This window comes from Cyrtonyx montezumae, unplaced genomic scaffold, assembly GCF_038088225.1.
Source record: "Cyrtonyx montezumae isolate F1298 unplaced genomic scaffold, pur_monq_1.0 scaffold_24, whole genome shotgun sequence".
NCBI classification, from domain to species: Eukaryota; Metazoa; Chordata; class Aves; order Galliformes; family Odontophoridae; genus Cyrtonyx; species Cyrtonyx montezumae.
In genome coordinates, this window is record NW_027071981.1 from 3962197 (window position 1) to 3987037 (window position 24841).

Consider the following 24841-nt stretch of genomic DNA (forward strand, 5'->3'; position numbering starts at 1 on the left):
AGATGCTCGTAAAATGTGGCTCTCCAAATCCAGACTGTGCTGTGAGTGTCTGGGCTCCATCCCATTAAGACACCTGGATGAAAGCTCCTGCTCCTGATGGCAGGCAGCCTGCAGTCACTGCTCCAGAGCATAACAAACTTGTTGAGTGTTGGCTCGTTCCTCGGACACTGATGTTAAAGCAAATGTGAGAGAGCTGAGCTTTGAGGTGTGCAGGGAGGTTTTTTTTTTTCTCCTGTCCTTTGGGATGTATCTCAAGCTGTTTCTCAATGGCTGTTGGCAGGTTTCCAGCCTTGCTGCCTTGCTGAATCACCTGTAGTGCGAGTAGTTTAGTAACACATGAGAATTACAGCAAGCATAAGGTGGTGTGATGGCAGCGTGTAAAATACACTGTTGCACCCAGGGAACACAGATGGAAAAGCCTGAAAGTGGTGTTTGAGGTGACTTATTAGGATGAGGTGGTGTGAAAACCCAGCACTCTCAGCAGCTGACATCCCCAGCAGGATCCTCGGCAGGCTGGTAGGAGTTGTTTGCTCTCTCCTGACGTGGTTTTCTCTCCAGCCCAAAGGACAGCAGAGCAGCGTGGCTGAAAAGCCTCCCTGTTGTTGTAGGTGAGACTCCAAAGCCAGCAGCAGCTCTGCCAGCAGCCAGAAGGACGTTTGGATGAGAATCTGCTTTGAAACAGAGCTTGTGCTTGCACTGGCAATGAGAGCTGGTAGTCCTTTGGGCAGGTAGTAGAGTATCAAGTCTGTGGTTCAGGTAATGGAGCGATGGGTACCCACGCCATGGAGGAGAGGATAGAGAAGGGAGGAGCCAGCCAGAGGACCAAGCAGCCAAGCCATTGGAGTGCGAGCTGGCTGCAGGCAGTTTCTGTGGGTGTTGGTGTGCAATGAGGCCCCCCTGTCTGCTGGAGGAGGCTTGTGTTAGCTTGGATATGTATGCTGGTAAACTGCCTCTAGCTTGTAAGCATAGCTGGGAGAAACCCAGCTAACCCAAGGTATGCTGTTACTTGCTGATAAATGATGGACCATTTTAATAGGTGTTTTTGGTGTGCTGCCATTTTCTCTTTGCCCAGGCAAGAGTGATGTTTGTGTATGCTCTCCAGGAGCCTAGGCCAGAATGACTTCTAAAAACTGTTGTCCCATTCAAAAGTATGGGAAAAGATTCCAATAAGAAGCCTTACATGCTGGCTGTAGAGGTGATCCTGACACTGAATGGCTTTTGTAGAGTTGTAGAATGGTTTGAATTGGGAGGGACCTTAAAGATCATCTAGTTCCAGCTCTCCAAATGTCTGTTAGCTTTTATTTTTAACTTCTAGGAATATATATATATTCCTAGAATATAATATTATATATTATTATATATATTATTTATATACAAATATATATATTTGTATATAAACAATTATATTTTTATATATAAACAAATATATTATTTATATATAAACAAATATATGTATTATTTGTTTCATCTCCTGAAAGGAAAGCAGCTGGGCCACCCAACCCTGAGCTGTTGTGTAGTGTTCATTGCAGCGCAGCCAGTGCTCAGCTGACATCGTGGTAGCAGATTGCAGGACAAAACAGATGAAATGAAAGTACTCAAATCAAGCCTGCAACGCTATTGTGACGGGGCTGCGTTCGCTCTATGGTGTGATGAAGGGAGGAAAAGGTTAGTCTCCACAAAGTGCTAATTGCAGTTGCCTCACCTTGGCTGGAAGCTGTGCTGAGCAACCTCAACACTGGTCTGAAAAGAGACAAATTGCTGTTTTGGGAGATTTGTTCTTTGCTGGATTGGCAGCTTGAGTCAGTTCATCATGTGTTCAAACACATGGTGGTGACGGGGAGCTGCGGGGAGCTGGGAACAAGGCACAGGCTTCTGGTGGAGGAGGCTGATGGCCAGGTTCACTGCCTTCCCTGGCTGTGCCCTCTGAAAGCCATGCTGATATTGCTGAAGAACTGGGGCAGCGTTCAACTCCTGTGAACACCTCTTGCAAGGACCTGTGCAAGAACTCATCCTTCCTGATAACGTTTGTGGCTGTTACAGAATTTCCTGGTCACGGAGTGTTTCAGGCCTGTGTGTACCTGGGGCTGCATTCAGCAGGAGAGCAGCCAGGCATTACGAGGGATCAGACATCAGTCGGGAGTGTGGCTCCCAGCCAGAGGTGCTAGGCAGGTCAGCAGTAGTGCTCAGACACCAGCTTAATCAAAAGCCGTGCGGAATCAAGAATAACTGCCAGAAGGAGCTAACAAAGAACTCCTAAAATGTGCAAATACCCCTGAAATCACAGTGTTGGGCTGCAGAGAGAGGCCGGAGGAGTGCTGACAGAAGCACAAATGGTGGCTGAGTCTCACGTTTCAGCTTGTCTCTGTAATTGCTGGAATCATTTGTACTTTCTACGTGGCAATTAGGAGCAATTGGAGGACTGACAGGAGCCTTGCAGTAAGCCTGCTAACTCCTGCTAATACTCTAAGCCAAGGGGATTGAAGCGTTGTGTGGCTGAGGCTTAAGCCAGGTGTTTAACATCAGGTGCTTAAGTTCAGGCTCTGAGAGCTGATGTAAACAAAAAAGAAGGGAAAATACCCAGTTTTATATCGGGGATTTTGGAAAATGCTGGAAGACTGCTGTGCCCTGAATTGCTGTCAGCCCTCATAAAGTGGTTCTGAGCATTACTCACTCCATGAGTCTCGTGTTACGTTTTTATTGTGTTGTGCTGCTGCAGGCTGGGCTGCTTCAGAGCCGAGAACAAGCTGGCTGCATTGCACACAGCGTGCACGCTGCTCTGAAAGAAGTGCGTGCAGTCTTCAGATGGGAAAACCTGTGGGGGGATCCATCCTGATCGCTGTTCAGGGTCTGCCCAATGGTACCTTCACGGCCTGGCTTTGCTGGGTGCAGACATCCCAGCTGCTCTGAGTGTCCCTGGAGAGCCTCCATTCATGCATGTGAGCTTGGTTGGGCTTTTCTAGGCTTTGCAATCCCATAAGTAGGGTGACTGGCTGCCATCCAGCTGCCAGAAGGGCTCTTCTCTCTGAGTTTTCTGAGTGTGGTGGTCTCTGGTGGTGTGGGTTTGCAGAGTTGCTGTGGCAACCCAAGCCCTAGCCCGGTTCCCAGCTTCCCGATGAGCCTGTCTATTATTTAAACAGCTTTGTGAGTTGGGACTGAGCAGGTGGAGCAGCCCCAGAAGAGCAGGGAGCCTGTCTTCCCCTGGGGTTGTAGGGCCTTCCCCCCCTCATTGCTGCCCCACTGCTCCTGCCACAGCAAAAGGGTGCTGTCATCTCCCAGGTCCAGCGCATTTAGGTCAGAGTGAGCTAAGCCACAATTTAAATCAAGCTTTTTGGAAGTAATTTGCTGATGGAAGCAAAAACAAAAAATGCCGGTAGCTTAAGCAGAAGCACAGCTCTTAATGCAATGCTTGCTGCAAGACGCCTCATTCCTCCGAAGTTTGTTTGAGTACCTCAAATGGGGCCTTGAGCTGAGCCCTTGGGGGCAGAACTTTTAGAGGTAATTTAGGACCTGGTGCTTTCCAGGCACTCCCTGAGATGTGCAGCCAGTGCATTGCTGTTCCCCACATTGCTGCTCAGCATGTTCCCCATTTAGCTCCTGAAGCCCCAGTGCCTTCTCATGAGGCCTGCAAATATGCAGTCAGGGCTTGAATTCTTGCAGGGCTCCCAAGGCACAGGAGCTTCACGTTATTTCAGTTCCCAGATGGAGCTGCCTTGTAACGTCCATGTGAAGTGTTCCAGCATGCTGGGCACATGGAGCTTGGGTGTTGCAGGGGCTGTGCATGGGTAGAGAAGAGCTGTTTGTTGAAGGATAGCACAGGTTCCGAGCTTCAGTCTGGGCACGTGGCTGTGCGTGCTGTGTAGATAACTGTGTGAGCTGTTGGGTTCTAGGTTTCGGTTTGCAGCACGTCGTGTCCGTTCCCAGCCTTCCATGGGAGAGATGGGAAGTCTGACTGAAGTAAGGGTTGGAGCGGTGCTGGGATATGGAATTACTGTTCCTACTTCTGCTGTTTCAGAAAGTGCTCTCAAATATTTGTGTTACATCTCATTGCGTTTTCCTGCTGGCTTGCCAAGGCTGGTTGCCTTAGACACCAGGGCTGTGGTAACTAGGACAACAAGATTGAGCAGGCAAAGGTAGAAATAATGGTAATAAGTTTCTCAACTCTTTCTGAAATAGTCTTGTATGAACTGACACTGTGCATAGGAGTGCCTCTGTCCACAGCCTGTTCTCCCTCACTGCCTGCTGTCCTGGGGTCCTGCCACTGGAAGTGAGCCTGCCAGGCACACGTGGATGTGCTGACTCCTCTTCTCACCCCTGATTGCTGGGGCTGGAACAGAGTCCAGAGGGTGCCTGAAGCATTGGCTTCCTGTAGTGCAGCACCCCTGACCAAGACTCCCTTCTTCTCTGCCCCCGTGTAAATTTGGGATTATGTGGTGGCATACAGAGGGACTGTCTCCTTGGGAGCGGTGGGCTTGGGAAGTGCACCACGTCTGCCTTTGGCTCAGCTCCCAGAAAGGGAAATACTTTTGGCTTCTTCACTCACCTGGTAAAGATTAAAAGAAATTCCATTGCCAGCTGTGCTTGGTCAGAACTGTCTGCGGGAGACCTGCTTCTGATGTCTTGGTTGGCTGCACGTGTGGAGGTGGGGTCAGAAGTGTCAGCCTTGGAGTGACTGAGCTATTTCTGTGCTGGTCATGGGATCCAGTGAGCGGCTGAACTCTGCCCGGGGTATCCAAGCAGCATAATGGAAAGCTTAACTTAAAGATCCGAGCCTTAAAAGTAACTGTTCTGATGAGCTCCAGGCATCCCATTGACAAACTGCCCCCGGGCTGGGGCTATGAAACTGGCTTCTGCTGAGGGTGTGGTTCCCAGTTTTAGCAAGCATTCCTGTATCTCAGTTTAAGAGCAATGCCTTCTGATTTTGAGACTGGTTGGTTGATTTGTTTCCTGTCTTTTCTCCAAGATCCCATCCATTGGCTGCGCACGTTGTATGTGGACACAGGGGTCCATGACAGGCTGTGCTGGTGAGGAGCAGCTAGTCCGTGCTAAGAGCTGTAAATGCTCACACAGAAAAGAAGTGGTTGGGCAATATCTCACAGCAACGTGTTGGTTTTTTTTATAGACCACAAGGATTGCAGTCATGAGTGTGAAGAGATATACTTTAATTGTGCATGTGGACTACTGTGTTTAATTCAGGTGGCCTGGGGCTAGCCTTCTCTAGGGCCTGGCTGTCACCTTGTGCTGATGGCATGGCAGTTGAGCAGCCTTGCTACGGGCTGGGGGTTAGAGGGAAGCCATGGCCCCAAGAGCTGAGCAACCTTCTGGAGGAAGTTCTCAGAGGGGCATCTCCTGCTGGGTGGCAGGACGTGAGGGAAGGCACCAAATGCTGCAGCACTGACACCGTGGCTTTGTCCTTCTGTGGCCCCATGGAGGTCTGGCTGTCCTGAGAGAGGTGCTGTGCTGTGTGAGCCCCTTTGCATGTCAGCAGTGCCTGCGGGAGCCCTGGGAGCTTCCTGGGAGGAAGGCAGGCAGGCGAGGGAGGCTGGTGTGGCTGTGTGTTCTGGGGAAGTTCTCTCCGTGTGTTCACGCTACTTCCTCCCACGTCTCTGGGAGCTGTATGGGTTCAGTAGCATGTCTGACACGTTTCAGAGGCTGCCAAGCTCCGCTTGCTCTCGCTTCAGGCTCGAGAAATGGGATGCTTGAGACAAAGTAACTTCAGTTAAATTAACATCAGTGACTAAGTGTGTTTCTCCCTTCCTTCTGATGTGATGTGGTAGCTCGTAGAAGGATTTCAGCACTTGAGAATGGATACCCTTGACAGTCACTACAAGTCAGGACTGGTTTGCCTTCTCATCCCAAGGTGGAAATGCACAACAGCTTTGCTGTCTTTGGATTGGTGATGAGGTGGGGATTAACAAAATGAAGGGGAATAAAAAATGCCCAAATGAGACTCCAGCTCTGTGACACTACCTCAGTATCTACATGGTCACTGCTTGAACTAGGGTGGGCCTAGGAACTAGGAGATTGCTGTAGAGATCTAGTTAACAGGCTGTTTGAATTTCTAGAATACCTTCAATTAGGTTTCTCAGGGTCTTCTCATAAAGCTAGGCTGCTGCAGAACAAAGGGAAAAGTCCTCATATGGATAAATAATTGTTTAAATAAATGGCAGGAATACATAATCAGTTGCCATGGTGAAAGCTCAGCAGCAGAGATCTGGAAGGGTGTGTGTACTCAGGTGTCTGTTTGCTGTAATCCTACATGGAAATCTTCCTTGGAGAAGGCTGGTATGGTGCTGCAGAACTCTGACCCGCTGGGTGTCTGTTGGAGCCCCATTTCCATGCACACTCACACACGCATGCTCTCGCTCTGCAGAGCTGTAGCTGCCTGAATTTTTAAGGGAGCGTTTGTGACCCTGTGCTGAAGACTCAGATGTGGCTTAGATTTGCATTTTAGGGATGCAAGTTGAGCTGTTCAGGCTCAACCTTACTTTTTGTTTCTGCCTTGACAGTGTTAAGAATCTGCCCTGTCTCTGTTTGGCGAAATAACGGTCTGAAGCCCTTGAAACTTTCTGGAGATCAGTGCACACGTTTAAAGCAGGAGTGTTCCTTCAGGCAGTTTCTTTCCCTGAAGTGAAGGGTGATATGAGACCTCTTCCCTTTCCTTAGAAACTGGAACATCTGTACAGAATCCTGGGGGAGATGATCATGCATGGCTCAAGCTCGTTTCTTTCAGACCAGTGCTGCACAGAGTACCATGGCAGCTGAGGCCGAGCTGACCGTGTCAGACTGACCCAGCCACAGGTTTTGATGAGCTGTATATTTTCCTTGCATTCATGCCATTATGCACTAACTAGCGTTTGTTTTACACCTGGGCTCACCCAGACCCTCGGGTAGGCTTGTGCTGGTGGCATGAGGGACTCTCCCCATACAGTGCTGCTTCAGGGAAGCACTGCCTGCTCTCCAGGAGCTGCTTGCTGGCACGTGGGAGCTCGTTGCAATTCAGGGGAAGTAGCTGGAAATTCTGAAAATGTAGGTCAGGGAAATTTGCCCGTCAGGAATGTCTGGAGGGAGAAAAGGGGGCTTGATGAAGACAATAGCAGCCCAGCACAATTCACTTCCGTTTCTGTTGAGGAGGTTTGTGGATTTAATGTAAATCAGAAAGGCATCTATAGATATGGATATTAGAAAACAAAGTATTCTCGGAAAGTGTGGTGGCAGTGGCACAGCTGCCCAGGGAGTAGTGGGATCACTGTCCCTGGAGGTATGGCAGAGCCGTGGGGATGTGGCACTGAGGGATGTGGTTAGTAGGGATGGTTGGTGGTTGCACCAGGGGATCTTAGAGGTCTCTTCCAACCTTAATGATCCTATGACTCTACGAATTAAGCCAGTTCCTGTTGAAGTGGCACCCAAGCTTGAGTCCAAAGTGAGGCCCTTGGATCTGGCTTCTCCATGCCCTTGGGATCTCACTTTCTCTGTCTGCACCTGTGAAGCATAGAGCATGGCAGGGGGACTCTGGGGGGCTGTGCTGAACCAACAGCAGCTTTACTAAGTTGTACAGTGTGGTGGGAAGATTAGGTGAATCCTCCCAAGATCCAGTCATCTCTTGTAGTAGCAACAAAAAGAGATGAGCGCAAACAGCTTGTGTTTTGGCTGGTTGCTTTTTAACTGGAGGGGATGGTGGTGCTGGAAGGATTTCTCTCTCTTGCCTTCCAGCACAGTAGTGGAAGAGAAATTTGGTTCACCTAAGTGGTGGCATTGGTTCAGATGAGGCTTAATGGGAGCTGAGCACTTCTGCCCAACGTCCTGCCACCTGGCTGGTTTGCATAGCTCTTTGTTGCACCCCACGTTCTCCCAACAGGAATGTTTTTGATCATATTCCAAATGTCTCTGTTTCCCCTTAGCTGAGAGCTCTTCAGGCAGGGCTTTTATTTGCCAACAAAATGCTTTGGGTTTTTTGTTTGTTTGTTCTACGAATAGCTGTGCTTATAACTGAGAAATATGTACGCAAGGGTGGTTGGAGAAGAAACCTCAGAAGCAGCAGCAACCTCTTCTTGCTGTAGTAGTTGAGCTGTCCTTGCACAGCTCAGGGTGGTCAGTGTTGAGGTAGCTCCAACCCTTCCTCTTTCCAAAGAGGCCTTATTACTTTAGTTAGAGGAGTAACATGTGTGCAGCTTCAGTCTCCTGCTCTGCTGATGCTTTGGGACCAAAATCCAAATCTAAATGGAGAAGCACCTTCAAGTGCTGCGCTCAGCAGAAAGCATTTCAAGATGGCAGTGCCTCAGCAGCTCTTATCATAAAGGAGGTCCCAGGGTGAGAGGATTGCTTCAGGAAACTCACGAGGACTTGTGCAAAAAATAAATATCTCAAGATGCAACACATTAATGCATCTTCATGTCTGTACTTTTGGCAACATATACCCACACATGACTTTGGCCACTGCAGGACCTCAGACCTTCTTGACAGAGGACAAGATGTTCAAGGCTGGGCTGGATGGGACCCTGAGCAACGTGCCTGATGTAGTTAGTGGTCAGCAATCCTACTCACAGCTGGGGGTTGGATATCTGAGGTCCCTGCCAACCCAAGTCACTCTGTGATTCTCTGATGTGATTCTATGTGAATGCTGATAATCTGAGTCCTTGGAGTCTTGGGTGAGAGTTGGATCCTTTGTCCATTTTGGTGATGGTAAGAGAAACATGCAAGCCTGTCAGACAGCATAAGCTTCCTTCCTCCAGGATGGGTCAGAGATGGAGTATCAGCTGCAAATAGTCATGCTGCTGATGCTGCTAGTGTCAGCAAACTCCCTGGGGCTCTGCTGCAAGTTTGCATCTGCTTTTCTTGCATTCTGGAGCATCTTGACTGTATGGAAAAAGCTGTGTATGTTCTCACAGAGCCAGACTGAAGTCAGTAGTCCGTTTCTGGGCAGCCCTCTGCCACCAGTAGTGTAGCTGTTCAGTAAGGTGGGCTCAGAGCAATCAGTGAGGTGAAGTGTACCCAGTCAGCTGTGAACCCCTAGTGACCTTTCCTCTAGGAATCCTATAAAATCATAGAGTTATGCAGTATATTCATTTTTAGCTTACTTTTTTAGAAGTGGAAGAGTGACTCATCTTGTATTTACTAGATGGAAAAGTCACACAAAATTAATCTGCTTTTGTATGAAAATAAGAATTGAGTTTAAATCTCCAAAGTTGGTCCTTTAAAGTGGCTCTCTGAGGCTACTTTAGGTATACTGGATTATAAGAACATTCAACCAATCATTATTTTTCATGGAAAACGCAGTTAATTGTATGGAGGGTTATTACTCCTGAGTAGTCAAACCAATGGATTCTGGCCACTATTCTCCAAGAGTGGAGCTAGCGGATCTTATTTTATATACCCTCTCTTTTTACTTGTTAGTTCAAAAAGGAAGACGAACTTTCTGCTCTTTCAAGTTCTGACTTGGTTTCTTTTGCTCTGCAACTTGCCAGTGAAACCTTTTCATTTCAGTTTGCTCAGGGTGCTCTCCACGCATTCAGAGCAGGAGGTGGCTGCTGGGGCTCTCAGCTAACTCTGCTTTCACGTCTGCCCTGTGAGTTCACTCAGCTTGCTGCTTTCAATTCTTTGAAGCTAAGAAGCGCTTTGATGCCATTTCTTTTAAATTGTTATTATTAGCTGTATAGTAGGACGATTGTTAAAATCTCTATGTCCATTTTACTGAAGTGTATTTCTCTTTTTCCAAAGACTTGAATACAGTAACTCCACTTTTGTGTCCACTCTCAGGAGCACTGTGTTGGCTCGTCTGCACACATCTGGTCTGGAGGAAGGCAGCTGCAGAGGAGATCAAATGGCAGGGATTTCTGCAAACATTCTTGTGCTGAGACTCAGCATGACAGAACCTGAAGGGCAGCTCAGGACTGCTGAAGCACGAGGCTCTTTGCCCAGATGATGAATGGTCAGCATTGTGCAGGCCCCAGAAAGTGCATCCACCTGAAAAGCAGTGTGCATCTGTGACCAAGGAATGCTCCCTGTGGTCTGGGGAGGACTGTGTATATCCTATCCCCATTTTAAAATCCTGGCCAGGAGCAGTGTGTCCTGTGAACTGCACGCAGTCAGGCTCAGGTCCTGTGCTTCCAGGACTTACTGCCTGACTTCTGTTCTCCCTTGGCTTCCCCAGAAACAGCAGCTCTTACCCATGGTGGTCCTGCTCTCGCAGGATGCTCTTGCTTCTTCTGATGTGACCTTCTTCCTTCCTTTGATTGTGGTGTGTGTCTGCATCCTGTCCTTGCTGGCATTCTTCATCTCCTCTGATTACAGAGTTGGATGCTGTCTAGAAGCTCTTTTGGCACTGAACCCGGATACTTGGACTATGTGGGGCAAAGCAGTACGACTGTGTGCAGAGAAAACAAAAGAAGTTTCAGAGTAGACTCACAAAATCCCTGTAACCAGACAAGGCTACTTGCAGAGTATTCAGCACAATCAGACCACTTCATGCTTTGTGGCAGTGCTGGAGAGTTAGAGTAGTGTTTTGTGTTGTGTTTCTTTTGCTTTTCCTACAGAACTGATGTGCTTTGGCTGTTGCAATGTGAAGGATGGCAGGGTTGTGTATAGTCCTGGTGAGGGCATAGGCAACTCCAGTGGGGTCCAACTAAATGGCCTATACATATCTTTCTAATTACCTCTTGATTTTAAGCAGGGATTATTCTTGTAAAGCTGTACAAATTTTCCAGGGCAGTTTCAGTGCATACCAGCCTTTTAAAAAGTGTAGGTGACACAGAGGACGTTGGTGGTATTTGCTTCTGTGCTCCTGTTCCTTCCACTGAAGACCACTCTAGTGACACTGAGATGGCTCTTCCAGACAGTGTGGCCAGGGTTGCAGGAGGTTTATTAAAGCTGGGTGGCATGGGTCTGGAGCACACTGCACTGACTTCTGGGGCTCCCTAGTGAGGAGCTGATGGGGACTGCTGCAATACACTGGGCAGAATACAGGAATCCTGGACACATTGGGCAGCTGATGCTGTGTGGGAATCAGAGGAAGCATCCTGTGCCTGCAGTGATGGTGGGACTGTTGCTTCTGGAACAGGTTGGCCTAAAGGGCTGCTCTGAGCATCTCATCCCCAGTAGCAGGTGGGGCTGGCTGTCTCTGGCCCTGACACTGCCAGAGGTGAGGCTCACATTCTGAAGCAAAGTACTCAAGAGTGTCTGTGGGGTTTGGGCAAACCAGCTTGTACTTGGGAACCCCTAAAGGATGTGTCTGTAACCAGATTTTTGCCAGGAAGCAGAAGGAGCCCTGTGTGCTTCTTGAAAGGGCAAACGTAAGGTGCTACTAACGAGCTACGAATGCTTCGGGACCTTGGCTTCTCTGGCCTTGTGTTTTGTTGTAGTTTCTACTGTGCATGCCATTGATAGTTTGGGTTTCATCTTTTACATGCTTGCTTCTTGGCTCTGGCGTCTAAAGATAGTGTGGTCTCAGCAGGCTGCAGTGCTACCCCTCCCTCCTGGGGTGATTCGTCTGAGCTGTTCACATCATTTCTTTGTGAGGAACTGTCAGGTATTCCTCAGTGAGTTTTTTCTGTTCAAGAGGTACCTTCCTGGGGTGCCCGGATCCTTCGGTTAGGTTGGCTCTCCTGATGCTGATGATGTCCTTGGGATTCTGGCCTTCTCTTGAAAGTTGTCACCAGCTAGTTCACAGTCATGTGCTTTTTGGTTATTGCCAGCTCTTCCTCCATGCTAGATAGGCAGATCCAGAGGTGCCTCTTCTGACTGTTCTCAAAACTCTCCAGTATTACTTTGGCCTTGAACTAGCTTTTATTTCTTTTCTAGGTTCCATTCACAACTTGATCAGTGAACCAAAACAAGTCATTGTCCCTTCTGCTTCAGTTGGCTGGTACAGAGTTGCCTGTGGGCCAGTTCCAAGGTGCACACACTGGCACACTTTTTTTCTTGAACAGGCCATGTAGAAGACCTGGAGATTAATCATTTCAGAAATGTCTCAGTGATTCCTGTATAAATTCAGAACACCTGGGGGGGGGAAACATCCGAACTTGCAGGTTTGACTTGGCCAACAGGTGCCCAGATAGAGGGTGTAAAGGAGCACCTCTGTCAAACCAGGTGGCTTGGTGTGCAATCATTGTGCAGGAAATCCTTCCTCTCAGCTGCAGAAATGTCACATCTTGTTAGTGCCTTGCTCTGCCGGCAGCTTGCTGAGCTGCTGGTTGGGGCACAGTGGTCCTTGCAGAGGATGTCCTGTTCCATGGGGATGGGAGCAGCTCCAGTGTCCTCTGCTGTGTGTGTCTGCTGCCTTTGAGCCACTTTGATTGGGAGAAGACCTTCAGGATCATCAAGGGGCAGTCAGTCCCTGCTTCTCAATGCCTGCTCACAGCGCAAACCTGAGTGCAAGGCACTGTTCTGCTGCTGGGCTTTTCAGGCAAGCACCGCAGTGCCCCTCAGCTTGAGCCATAGCAAGGCATGCGTTCCACTTGCTTTCCACTCCTGCTGTATAGAGTATGTGAGACCTCAGCAAGGCACAGGGGGCTGAGTGGAAGCAGGCTGGGGCTGCAGTGGTGTGGACATCTCTCCTTGTGCTGCTGTGGAAGTCTGATGTAGTGTGTGGATAGCACTGCTCTTGGCAATGCTGTCTTATGAAGGCACAGGTGGGTAGCAGACTTCAAAATGGCCAAAAAGAAAAGATTTGAAGCAGAACTAACAGGGGAAGCCTTGAGCAGAGGCTGAGTATGTCTGGGAAGTCAGCACAGCAGCTTTGTTATGATAACAGCTCTATAGCTGGTGCAGTTATCAGGGACAGTAGTACTAGCCCATGATGATTTGTCGGGGCATTTCTCTGCTGCTGACTTTTCCTAGCACAGAGTAGCGTGACCAGACTGTAAAATGGCATTGTGTGCTGCCAGGTTTGTGTCTGGCTTGAATCAGATTGAAAGTTAGCAGGAAAAGAACTTTGTTGGGAAACATGCAGTTCCCATTAGTACTTGGGTCTTCTCACTTAGCCCTGCTCGAGGAAGAGAATGATTTTGCATATCACATTAGGTGTTGAGAAGCTCGTGCCTTCCAGGCAACATCAGTGGCTGCATCTCCTGTCCATGCTGCGTTCTTATTTGCACCTGGCTGCTCCATACACCAGTAGCACACAGCTCTGAGCCTCTGGGTGGCAGCCCACGCAGCTTCAGAGTGCATTGAGCACAGCAGCTGGACGCAGCGTGTTCAAGGGCAAACCACTGACCAGCCCACAGCTGATGAGAGATCAGAGAGTTAGGCACTCTTCCAAGGGCTGATTGGAGCAGGGCATGCCTGGTAAACGTCTGTACTCTGTGAGACAGTGACGTTTAATGCCATTACAGATGGACTGCCCAGGCAGATGAGAACACCTGGGGCTGTTAGGGTGGGCTTTCTCTCCTGTGAGAACAGAAATCTGGTCCAGGGCCATGAGGACAGCCAAGAGTCATGGAGATGAGGAAAGACGGATGTAACTGCTGTGCAAGACACTGTTTTCTTCCCTTTGCTCTCCCATTTGTCCTAACAGAGGATGCTGCCTTGTGCTTTGGTGGCATACGCCCTTCTGACAGCGACATTCTCATCCATTCCTGGTGTCACTTGTGCTCCTCCCCTATGTCTCTCCAGTGTGTGTACCAGCACAGTACCTTGACTTCACAAGACTGGGAGAGTGTCCTGGGCAGCATTGTGTTGGGCACAGCCTGATTCTATGCTCTTCCCCATCAAAGGTGAGCTAGACAGAGCTCTGAGTGAACTAAACAGCTGTATTTTTTTATTATTTTTTATTTTTTACAAGTACCTGGCTCTGGGTGCTGCAGGGAGAGCTCCAGGGCACCTCTAGTACCTGGGGTGCCTGATCTTGGCTCGCTGCCTCCTGCCCTCCAGAAGGAGGGTTTGCAGGAAGCAGACGCAGAAAGGAGCAGGAATACACAGCCCGGTCCTTTGTGAGCCTTGCTGAACAGCTGGCATCCTCCAGGAGCCCTGTCTCAGAGGTGGGTATCACCTTGAGAAACAAACTAGAGCTGTCAGAGGCAGGAAAAGCATCAAAGAGCTGCTAAACAGCTGCTGTTGAAGGCTTAGCCTGCAGCTGTGCATCTCGTGGCATTAGTACTGACAAGGATGTGTGGAGGAGCGGTGCTGAGGAGGGTGGGTGTACTCCAGCATTTGTAGATGGCATTGGAGCTTCAGGCAAAACCCAGGCAGCCTGGCTGCTGCCACTTGAAGTCAGTCACAGTATTCTAGAAAATAATAGTGCACAGAGCTGTAGCTCACCAGTGGTCAGTGAGCTAAAAGCACAGAGCAGTGCAGGACACCAGCATACCTGAGCTCAGGCCTGCCTCTGCCAGGCACCTTTTCCAGACCATGGGTAAGTTTTGAGCAGCTGTTCAGCTCCCATTTTGCAGGGTGCTTGTAAAACTGCTACTCCCCCTTCCTCTAGCGTAGCCAGGTCTTTATGCTGAGATAAGAGAGAGTCAGAATTGTTTTCCTCTCTCTACTAACTGCTCTTGATGCATACCACAAGCTAATGGGCAAAGCAGAGGCTCCAGCTTGTTCTTCCTGTACCACGCACACCTTGTGTTTTCATCCCATTTTCCTTGCCCCTCCAGCAGCCAGAAGAACAGTACCTCTGGTTTTATGTTTGTGTTCCCCTGGCATCAAGAGTTTTGGGGATTCACTGAAACACTGGCTGTGAAATGCAGCAGTAAAACTATCCACGATGTGCATCACCTGGGAACTGCCATTGTCTGCTGGGAGAATGAGGTTGGGGGGGACTTTAGACCAGAGCCAGGGGCTCTGATGTTGGAATTGAATTTCACAAAATGTATGTGTTGCAGGAACTTTGCTTTTTAGGGTACACTCACAAGGCAAGTTGGTGACAGTGTTCAAAATGCTTCAGAGCAAAAATTCCAACTCACTTCACTGGAGAGGAAGGAAACAGCTGGCTAGCTTCAGCCTGGGTCTGGGAAGGGAAGAAATATGCCTGGAAGGATGTTCTGGAGGAGGGGAGTGGTTCAAAGTATGAGTTTGGTGCCTACATTGTTTGGATACTCTGAAAAATGTCACCTGTCGTGATCATCGTGGATCAGCCCCATCTTGTAGGGATCTGCAGGGATTAGTGGGGACCCACTGCTGGCCAGTACTGGCATTCAACCCAAAGCAGTGACACAGATCTGGGAGATGAATAGTAAGGAACAGATAAAAAGAGGGTCATTAGGGATAGCCAAGCTGCTGAGGAGCACCCTTTTAAAAAAGGTGTACTCAGTTGTTGTGAATAAATACGCGTAGACTCCAGAACATGCATGCTTATCTCTCTGGGAAGGGAGATGGGGCTGCAGAATGCAGGGTTCTGAAAAGGGTTTGAGGTTGCAGGGTCCCAGCTGTGCCTGAGTAAGTGAGATCTTACCAGAGATATGAGGCCCCGTTGTTTTAGGTTAAGGAAATGGTCAGAGCTGCTAAGTATGCACATACACTTCCTCGAGAAGCACCAGGTACTGATGTTCCCAGGAGGAGCACTAAGAGACTGCTTTGGATAAAGTGCATAGGTAGAAGCTGCCAGGTAGAACTGTGGTCTTCTAGTATCCTCAAATTAAGACTCTGTGCCGTTATGGAAGGTTTAATTTTTGAGGATAACTTCTCCACAACTATATGAAAAATTGTAGTAAGCATTCTGTGCTTGACTTAGGCATTCAAGCTTCCCTCTTCCCTGCTGGCTCCCTTAGGGTCCCTGGAAAGCCAAACTCAGTGCTGGCTGGGGAGCATTGCTTTCCATGCTTAGCCCCTCTGCAAGCTTTTCCCTGGTACAGCTGGTAGCTGCTGCTCCCATCGTTCTGCCTGCACTCTGCCTGATGCTGGCCGTTTCACGGACAACGGCTGATGCTTTGATTGCTGAGCTCAGTTTCCTCGGTGGGTTTTTCACCAGGATGTGTCTCCACGGGGCTGTTGAGCTCTGGGTGACACTGCACAAGGAAGAGCTGCGTTGTGATGTCTGCACAGGAACATTCGCCATAACTAAGTCCAGGATAAGAGTGGATTTAAGTACTTTGGTTTATAAATAAACAGCACTCGTGGCCAAGGTAGATTTAAGCAGAGCTGGCGACAGTCCTGCTTGGGAAGGGATCTCATCACCACATGGCCTGCTGTTGGACTTCCTGTGGCATGCTAATCCCTTAAGCCTGCTTTAGCTCCGTTAATTTTCCTTCGTTCATTTCTCCCCCCAATGGGCTGTCTCAGTGGCTCGTGAATGCCAGCGTCCCTTGGCCAAGCCTGTGCATACGGCTGGGCCAAGCATCCAGGCTGCCTTCCAAGCACCGGGTACCATGTGGCAGGGCCCCAGGGATGGTGGTGCCTGAATGCGTCCCATTCTCTCTGTCTTACAGGCTCTGCAGTCTGCGCCTGAAGAAACTCACGGTGCTGAAAGAGCTGGACAAAGAGCTGAGCTCTGTGCTTATCGCCGTGAAGATTCAGGTAGGCTCCTCTCTCCCTGCTGCTGCCTGATGACAGTGAGCCTGTCCTTGTGCCCTCAGCGAAGTGCTGCTCTGCACATCCCTTCCTCTGTACTGACCCCTTTTTCCTGTGTTATTTAGTGGCGCTGGGGAGATTTGGGCTCCCAGGCAGATAGCAGTGATGTAGTAGGAGTAGAAGCAAGCTGCCTGGTGCTGGTGGGCATCAGGGATGAATGTAGGTAGGCATTGGGACTGAGAGCATCCTGCCTCAGCCAAGGCTGTGCTCTCAAGCTGCTGTTGGAAGGTCAGCATCTCTACCCTGCTACTCCTGACCCCTTAGGCTAACTTCTGGTGTGGATGCTTTCTGGCAGCACTCTCTGTCTGGATTCCCATCCTGAGGAGGGCTGTGTGAGGGATGGAGCAGCTCATGCCTCCTGCTGCCATGTGTGCCCAGTGCAATCTCACTGCTGCCGTGGCTGGCCCCTCCTTTTCAACCGTGCCTCTACTCTTAACCAGGCAGAGGGAAGAGGAGAGGGATCTTCCTCACCATGGGGAGAGGGAGTTTGCCATCATCTCCTATGGGGAGCCCTGCCCTCTCTGCAACTCCTGGTGGAGAGATAGGTCCTTGGGGGTGCGGGCATCTGCTTTGCCAAGGGACAGCATGGGAGGTGCCTCCTGAGCGTGGTGCCCTCCCCGCAGCTCCCCTAACCCAGCTGGGGTGCCGGTGTCCTTCCTTCGTTCTTGTCAGCAGGCTGAAAAGCTGCTGATCCCATTGGGGCGGGGGCTCAGCAGCTTTGCGTTCCCACAGAGCTCTTTGTGCTGCACACATTAGGACCTAAATCCTGGATTAGTGCTGGAAGCTGCTGCGTTACTGGAGCTCCGGGAGCCGGGATTTGCCTTCATGGCAGGCCTGGTTCACTTGCCCAGAAGAAGGATCTGAAAGCTGAATGTCTGAAACAAGGGGCCTGGACGGAAGAAATCAGGAGGGTGCTGTGGTCCGCGCAGAATTTGTCAGCATCCCGCTTGGCTGGCTGCATGTATGGTGTTGTGCAGGAGGGCTGAAAGCACTGGCTGTGCTCCCTCAATACAGGCACCGACAAAGCAGCAAGCTGGGCAGGAAGGAGCAACCAAGGCTGGGCTGCAGGTGCTGGCAGCTCAGGGCTGGGGCTGGAAGTGCCTGGGGGCCCAGGCTCATACCTGGGCTGCCTCTGCAGGCCTGAGCAGCCCGCCTTGGCAGGGCTATGGCTGCCAAGCCTTCCTGGAAGGCAGATGGAAGCTGTAGGCAGCTTCAATGCAACCTGCCTACAGAGAATGGTCTCAGATGGATCCATTCCTCCCGCTCCTCTCCTAGGTAACAGATGAGTCACACTTGCAAATAGCTGTTTGAAGGCTGCCCAGCAAGTGTTGCCATCTCTTGGATGGAAGCAGATGATGCATGCAATTTGTGGAGAACCTGCAGCTTTCCAGGGAAGCAGATGGGGACTGGTGGAAAGGGGAGCTATGTTCTCTCCTGTTTCAGTGGTAGCTCTGCTGGACTGGGGTAAGGCTATCGGGAAGCAGCTGCTCCAAAAGGCATCTTACATGGAAACAAGGCTCTGATCCTGCCCGGTGCTGCCAGGTGTGTCTGGCTTAGCACCATAAAGGTGCCGTTACCTTGTCTTGGCTCCATAACTGTGATTATGGTATGAAGGAAAATGCAGTGCTCCTTCTTGCCAGAGGGATGACATAATCCAGGAACTCCCCATCTTGAGCTGTGAGCAGGGGAAGCTGTCGAAGAAAGAGGAAAAGAAGTCCCTGTGCTCCCAGAGCAGGTGTTGTGGGAGGGATGTGGCTGCTCACTGGATGCAGCTGGTGGCTCAGGTTCAGCCTTCCTTGGATTTTCTGCCTCTTGTCATGCGTAGAAGACGTTTACAGGGCTTTCTGTCCACACCTCACTTGTGGGTTGCAACTCTTTTTTTTCCATTCCTGAGCACTTCCACTTACTCCTTGAGGAACCAGATTTCTTGATGATATTTAAAAAGTTGTTCTTTCCCAAAAAGCTTCTTTCTTTACCTCAAGTTTTGGGTGGTGCTTTTCTGTCTGCTTTGGCCTGGTTTCAGGATGCAGCAGTGAGCAGGAGCCTGGTTCTTGCCTCAGTGGACAAAAGAAGGTCAAAGCCTTGTCACCTGTCTGGTATTGTAGGGCTTTCCTTTGCTGTAGCTCTGTTCCAGAAGTAACATCTTCATGACGAGTAACTTCACCAGTGTGTGTGTAGCCTGATGAGAGACCAAATCTTTGGTGGAAAGCTTCTCTGTCACAAACAGCAAACAGTAAATGTGCCAAAGTGTCTGTAGCGGCGACCACCTACCATCTCTCAATAAAGAGCAATGCAGGAAGGAAGAGTCGGTGCGTTCTTGGCCAGGAAAGCTCACAGATGGTGAAGGGGATTAGCTCCACCTCCTCTCTTCCGTCTCAGGAAGCCTTTTCACAGGGAAAGCCTCACTCCCAGTGTACTTGCTGGGAGCTCTTGAAAACTAAGGACTGTTTCTGTAGAGCTTGTCTTTGCCATGGCATTGGTGAGAATTGTGATGCTGCATGACTGCAAGGTGTGGAGGCCACCAGTGCCACCTGGGCTTGCCTGACCCTGCTGCAGTTCCCATCAGCAGAGCACCCTCGGCACTCTCTTGGCTGTGAAGCACTCTTGCCCTTTGCCATCTCCTTTGATTGTGGAGGGGATGCACCTTTGGTCTCTGTTACTGGGCCACCTGCTTGCCACTATCATGGCTTCTGGGGCTGCTGTCCCATTTGCAGCAGACACAAAGAGAACAGGGGGCTCTAGCCTTGTGTTTCTCTAGGATATGGCTCAGTTGAAGGGTCTCTGGTCAAGGCTGACTTCTGCTGGCCACAGCATCTGTGAGGCCTTTGGCAGCTCAGGAGAACTGCAGAGTTTGCAGGGTGGCTCTGAGAGGTGGAACAAAACAGAGCCTATGTACATGGTGCAGTGGAGTTTGTGGCCTACATGCTCCAGTCTAGCTGTGTGCACTTACTGATCTTCTCATAGGGTTCAAAGCGAGTCCTGAGATCGAATGAATATGTTCTCCCACCTGGTGGCCTGATGGAGACTGAGCTGGAGCTGACCTTCTCGCTGCAGGTACCTTGTCACTGTCCTGGTGCTTCCCACACACAGCATTACTCTGCAAGCTCAGCGTTGGGGGCTGGCTGTGAAGGGGGCTGCCTCTGCGGAGGGGCTCGGGTCATAACAGCACGGATTGATGCTGCTGGCCAGCTGCTCCAGTGCTTCGGGGGTTGTTTTGCTGGGCAGTGTGGATTTGGAGGATGATGTAATGGCCTTTGAGCAGGCCAGATCCTGCTGTGTATCGCCACTGGGGAGTTCTCTACCTACCCATGTGCTGTGCTGAGCCCTGCTGTCATGCTGCTATCTCCCTATGCTTCCCTTCCCCAGTACCCACACTTTCTCAAGAGAGATGGCAATAAACTGCAGATCATGCTGCAGAGGAGGAAGAGGTACAAGAACCGCACGATCCTGGGCTACAAGACCCTTGCCGTGGGCATCATTAACATGGCCGAGGTATGGGGTGCTGGGAACAGGGTAAGAGCTTGGCATGACACCTGCACCAGTGTGGGGAAGGAAACCCGGATGGCTGGCAGGCGCTTGGTGCTGAGTGCTCTGACTTTTTGGCTCCTCATCTGGCAGAGGAGTGGGCTGCTGGTCACCTGTATCGCCTGCCAGCGGTCTTGTCTGTCTATCCATCTGCTTAGGTGATGCAGCACCCAACGGATGGAGGGCAGCTCCTGAGCCTCCACAGCAATATGAAGGACGTGAACATCAGAGTGGCTGAAATCAGCATCTACTCTTTGTCCAGCCAGCCCATTGACCATGAGGATGGGAGTGTCCCTTCAGGTCCTAAAATTAAAGCTTCAGGTGTGTTAGTACTCATCACAGACCAAACCGCAAGCATTTTGTATAGGGCATGGGTAATAATGTGCATCCCCAAGCACCTGCCAGCAGTATTGGTCACTTGGCCTTGGCATGTGTCATGTTCAGCTGTGGCACCTGCAGTATTGCTTTCAGATCGCTCGCCAGACATTGATAACTACTCTGAAGAAGAGGATGACAGCTTCTCCTCAGAGCAGGAGGCCAGCGATGATGCCGTACAGGGCCAGGTAAGGGAAGCCTGGGTTACATTTTGGCCCCATCTCTTGGGTGAGGATCAGGGGTTGAGGGTCTTCATCACCCCAAGGTCTCGCATCTCCCTAGCGAACATTTGTCATGGTTTCAGAGGGTAGAGAGCCACAATACCTGGCAGCAGGAAGGAGTGCGGGCTGCAGCCAAGCCCCAAATGGGGTGGGGGACTTTGGGGAGCTGCAGTGTATTTGGATGAACCACAGGAGCTGTCAGGTCTGCAGCACAAACCCCTTGCTGGGCACTCTCCACCTTGTACCGCAGATTCTCTGTCATCTGCCTGTATTAAAAGACCCTGAGCTGCCCCTCTCTCTGAGAGCTGATAGAGGTTTTAAGAAGTAGAAAGAAGTCTGGGCCTGATAACGATCAGGTGGCAGAGCCATCCCAGCCCTGTGCAAAACACTGCTGTTTGCTGTCCTCCTATTGTAGGGCATACCCTCAGGGACAAAAAAGCCTTTTGGTACCATGCTGATCTGGCGAACCCAGATCCGTTCAGCTGTGATCACATTACCTGTCCCATCATGCCAGATGAATATATCACAGCTCCATGCTCTCGGAAGCTGTGTTTGTCCTTGAGGCTCATCCCTGGAAGAACACTTCTGTATGACCCAGGTTTCTCATTGGCTGCAGAAGGCCCTGGCTTGTGTCCTTGGCTTCTTTTCTAAACCCAGGGGTCTAATCTCTGCTGTTGCTGGGCAAAGAAGAGCACTAGGGTCAGCATGCTTTACGTACAAACTGTTTCTCCTTTTCCTGCTTTGCCGCAGAGGCTGAGGGCAAGTCGGTGTGAGCAGGGCTCTTTGCCTCTCTCCCAGGTGTGCAGGCAGAGTTTTATGCTCTCTGAGCTAACTCTGGAGGAGAAGGGAGGCCAAGAGAGACACTCAAGGGGAGGCTGGTGAGTGCAGACAGAAGAGTTTTAGATTGCAACAAATGCTGTTGCAGAAGGATGCTGTCCCTCCTCTGGACCTTGTTGCCACACTGCCTCCCTGGAGAAGGAGAGGCTCTAGGGAAAGTCTGCTTGGGGAAAAAAGTTAAGGAGGGAGAATGGGGTGTTTATAGAAGGGCAGAAATGAGAAGCGAGGCTCTGGGAGCAGAGTGGGCTAAAGCTTTTCAGATAAGGAGGTGAGTGTGGGGCAGGAAGATTCCAGGAGATGCTGTTCACTGGAGCATCTTGGTTGCTCTGATGTTCTGTGGCCTCTTGCCTGCAGGATCTGTTTGATGAAGAGGATGACTTGAGGAAAACCAAGAAGGCTAGGAGGAAAATGATCCGAACCACATCAATGACCAGAGTAACATCCATGTTTCCAATGTGATCAAAGCAATGGAAAGGACTGAATTTCTCCCCTCCCTGAAGGGAAACAGGATTGGATTTTGGGGGGCAGGGGGATGCTGGCACTGGTGCAGAGCGGGTGACAGAGCCCTTGGCTCTGAGCAGAACAGGAAGTCATCCTGCCATTACTGAGCTGGCTTGTTGCTCATAGCTGTGCTGTGGCTCATGACCTGTACTATGCTTAGCTTGGCTTTATGGAGATAGTGTTCTGTGGCTTCTGTAATCTCTTTCACTGCCTGAGGAGAAAGAATGCTGGTATGAGGAAGGCAGTTAGCAGCCCTTCTGCTGCCCTGGAGGGGCATAATCCCTTCAGGTCTCTCACTGAGTTTGTTCCTCTTTTCTTGGTTGAGATCAGAGTTCCTCAAAGAGATGTTCTGGGGAAAGGGGATTTAAATGGAGAGAAAGTGCTATTCCAGCCAATAGCAAAGAAAGTCGGAGACCCTGTGTCATGCTCATATACAGCAACTTCCTGCAGAATCCACTTTAGTCCAAATCCAACAACAAATTTAAGGAAGAAGGGAGATGCAGCTGAGCACGGGCCTGTAGACCCAGAAAAGTACCATTGGCCTGTTAAAGATAGTAACTGGGTGCTGTGCATTAAACATCTTGAAACTTGTTTTGATAGTTTTGCTGATCTTTATTTATTACCCTTCTTTGTTTTGTTTTAGCAACCCAACTTCAAGCAGAAATTTGTGGCTTTGCTGAAGAGGTTTAAAGTGACAGAGGAGGTAAGAAGCAGGAAGGCTGACCCACCTGGCAGTGTCTCCTTGCAGATGTATAGATATCAGAGTGCTGGTTTCCACTAACTGGGGGTGTGAGGCATGAGCTGCAGGTGCTCTGGAGTATTCTCAGAGGTGTTGTGAGATACAGCACGGGCTGGCTTTCCAAAGTATTCTTCTTCAAGGGGGCCTCATAATCAAATCTAAGACACCTTCCAAAACAGCCTGTTGGGGAAAGTGGCCATGCAAGGAAGAGTGCTGTCATACACTGGTTCTGTATCAGGAAATGTCATTGCAGGGACTGTGTTCATCCTGTTCGTCACTAAGAGCAGCCAAGTATCAGCATTTGGGTAACTGACCTAGGCTGGGAGCCTGCAGTGAGTTCATGGCGCTGCTAGCAGAGGTCTGCTGAGGTGGCTTAACTCCAGGAGCTGTGGCTGTCTGAGATTCCTTTAGGTGTCATGCTCATGGCATTCTCCTGTGGCCAGTGACAATGTCACTTGCTCCTTCTGCAGGCTAGATTTGGCTCCATGAGGTCAGAGCTGCAGTGCTGCTAGGGGGGAGCCTGCACATACCTTGTCTGGTATGCAGGTGACTCCATATCTCTTCATTGCCCTCTGGGCTTGGTCCCACAGGTCCTGGATTCTGACCCTGTAGACCAGACCCAGGAGGTGGAGGAAGATCTGGGGTTGCTCTATGACAGCCTGGAAGAGTGCAACAACAGTGACAGTGGCCCAGAAATTGAGGACAATGAGAGTGTGCACAGTACACCCAAGCCCACCCTGAGGTAAGGATCACGGGAAGCCACAGGCCAACAACACAGTCCATGGAACCTGGAGAAATGCTTTCTGATGCTTTGCTGTTGCTGCTTGGACTAATGCAAGTGTTGTCCCCTCTCCATTCCCATTGCCATCTTCTGTTGGCATGTCTGAGCTCCTCCCTTTCATATCCTGTTTTAAAACTGACCACTAGAACTGTGTTCATTCATATTTAGTTTCATTTAATTTCCTCCTAGTCCAGCATCTGACACTGTTCCTGATCTGCTGGAAGAGTTTCTACTTGATCTAAGTCCCTGCTGTTCCCAGCTCTCATATCTTTCTGCTGACAGTCCTGCCCTTCCCAGTCTCTCCACACCAAAGCATGCCTGTCTTTTGAGTGCATAGTCTCACAGCTGCTGGGGCTGGTTCCTGTGTCCCTGTGGGGTCTGCATGCTGTGTTCCAACCTTCTGTAGAGTTGTGTGGCTAGCAACCATCGGTGATGTTCCCCATCCTACTTACTCTCCAGGCACTGTGTAGCTTGCCTTGCTCTCCCAAGCACTGCTGACTTTGGCACAGAGGTCTCCAGTGGACCGTGCAATGGAGCCAGGCTTTTCTCCCACGTGTTCTGCATTCACCTGGCCTCTCTGCTCCTGGCTGTTCTGGTTCTGTGCTGTCCTTTTGTGACAAAGTTGCCTTCTATCCTCTTTCTGCTTGGCTGCCTCACAGTGCCCCAGGTCTCTTCTAGCCAAGCCAAGATTACTTGTCCTTCTTGTTTCTATAGTTAAGTATTTACATATAGTTTGGAGTAGTTTGAATCCCTGCTGAAGGTACTCAGCAGGGAGAGCAGACTTGGTCGGTGCAGGCAAGATGTGTGAAAACTGCTGGATTCAGGAACCACTTGAAGGCACTGGGGAAAGAAAAGGAACAGTAATATCCCTCAAATCGATGAGTTGTTGTAAGAAGATGGCAGATATGTGGGCAGGAGGGAGCTGTGTAGGTGGTCTGCTTGGATCTCCAAAAGGAATTTCATGTGGGTTCTCCCCAAAGGCTTTAAAGAAACAAAGGTGCCGTGGAAAAAAAAGGAAGCTCTTCTTTTGGTCAGATAGCACTTTACGTACATAAACTATTTGAACTGTGTAAACTGTAAGAAAAGTCTATTAAGAGTGTTTAAATGTAAGACCTGGCTCTGACCCTACAAATCCCTACTTGCAGACATCTGCTTTCTGGGAGAGCATCCAGGACAGGTGCTGGTTTGCTGCTTGCATCTGCCCTTACAGCCTGCCTTCTTTCTGGTAGGGAGCCCTGGGCTGCTTTTCAGCCCATTCAGTGTCCCTAGCTTGGTTTGCTCTCTGTCGTCTCAGTTTCTGACAGTGCTGAGTGTGTATCTCTTCAAGTTCCCATTAAGGGCCCTGTACTTTTTTTTCTGAGTACA

At 50.0% G+C, this 24841-nt stretch overlaps 1 protein-coding gene across 4 annotated transcripts in view; it reads left to right on the top strand.

Annotated features, from left to right (window-relative positions):
• Nucleotides 1-24841, top strand: part of LOC136050568 (phosphofurin acidic cluster sorting protein 1-like) — a 41759-nt gene that overhangs the window by 10640 nt on the left and 6278 nt on the right. For 3 of the 4 annotated variants that reach the window (XM_065739513.1, XM_065739509.1, XM_065739510.1), the window contains exons 2-9: nucleotides 16356-16443; nucleotides 19462-19551; nucleotides 19864-19989; nucleotides 20181-20343; nucleotides 20494-20585; nucleotides 21810-21890; nucleotides 22600-22659; nucleotides 23286-23437. In XM_065739513.1, coding sequence (XP_065595585.1) covers nucleotides 16356-16443; nucleotides 19462-19551; nucleotides 19864-19989; nucleotides 20181-20343; nucleotides 20494-20585; nucleotides 21810-21890; nucleotides 22600-22659; nucleotides 23286-23437 — 852 coding nt within the window. The remainder of the gene's footprint in view (nucleotides 1-16355; nucleotides 16444-19461; nucleotides 19552-19863; nucleotides 19990-20180; nucleotides 20344-20493; nucleotides 20586-21809; nucleotides 21891-22599; nucleotides 22660-23285; nucleotides 23438-24841) is intronic. The other variant, XM_065739511.1, reaches the window with a different exon arrangement.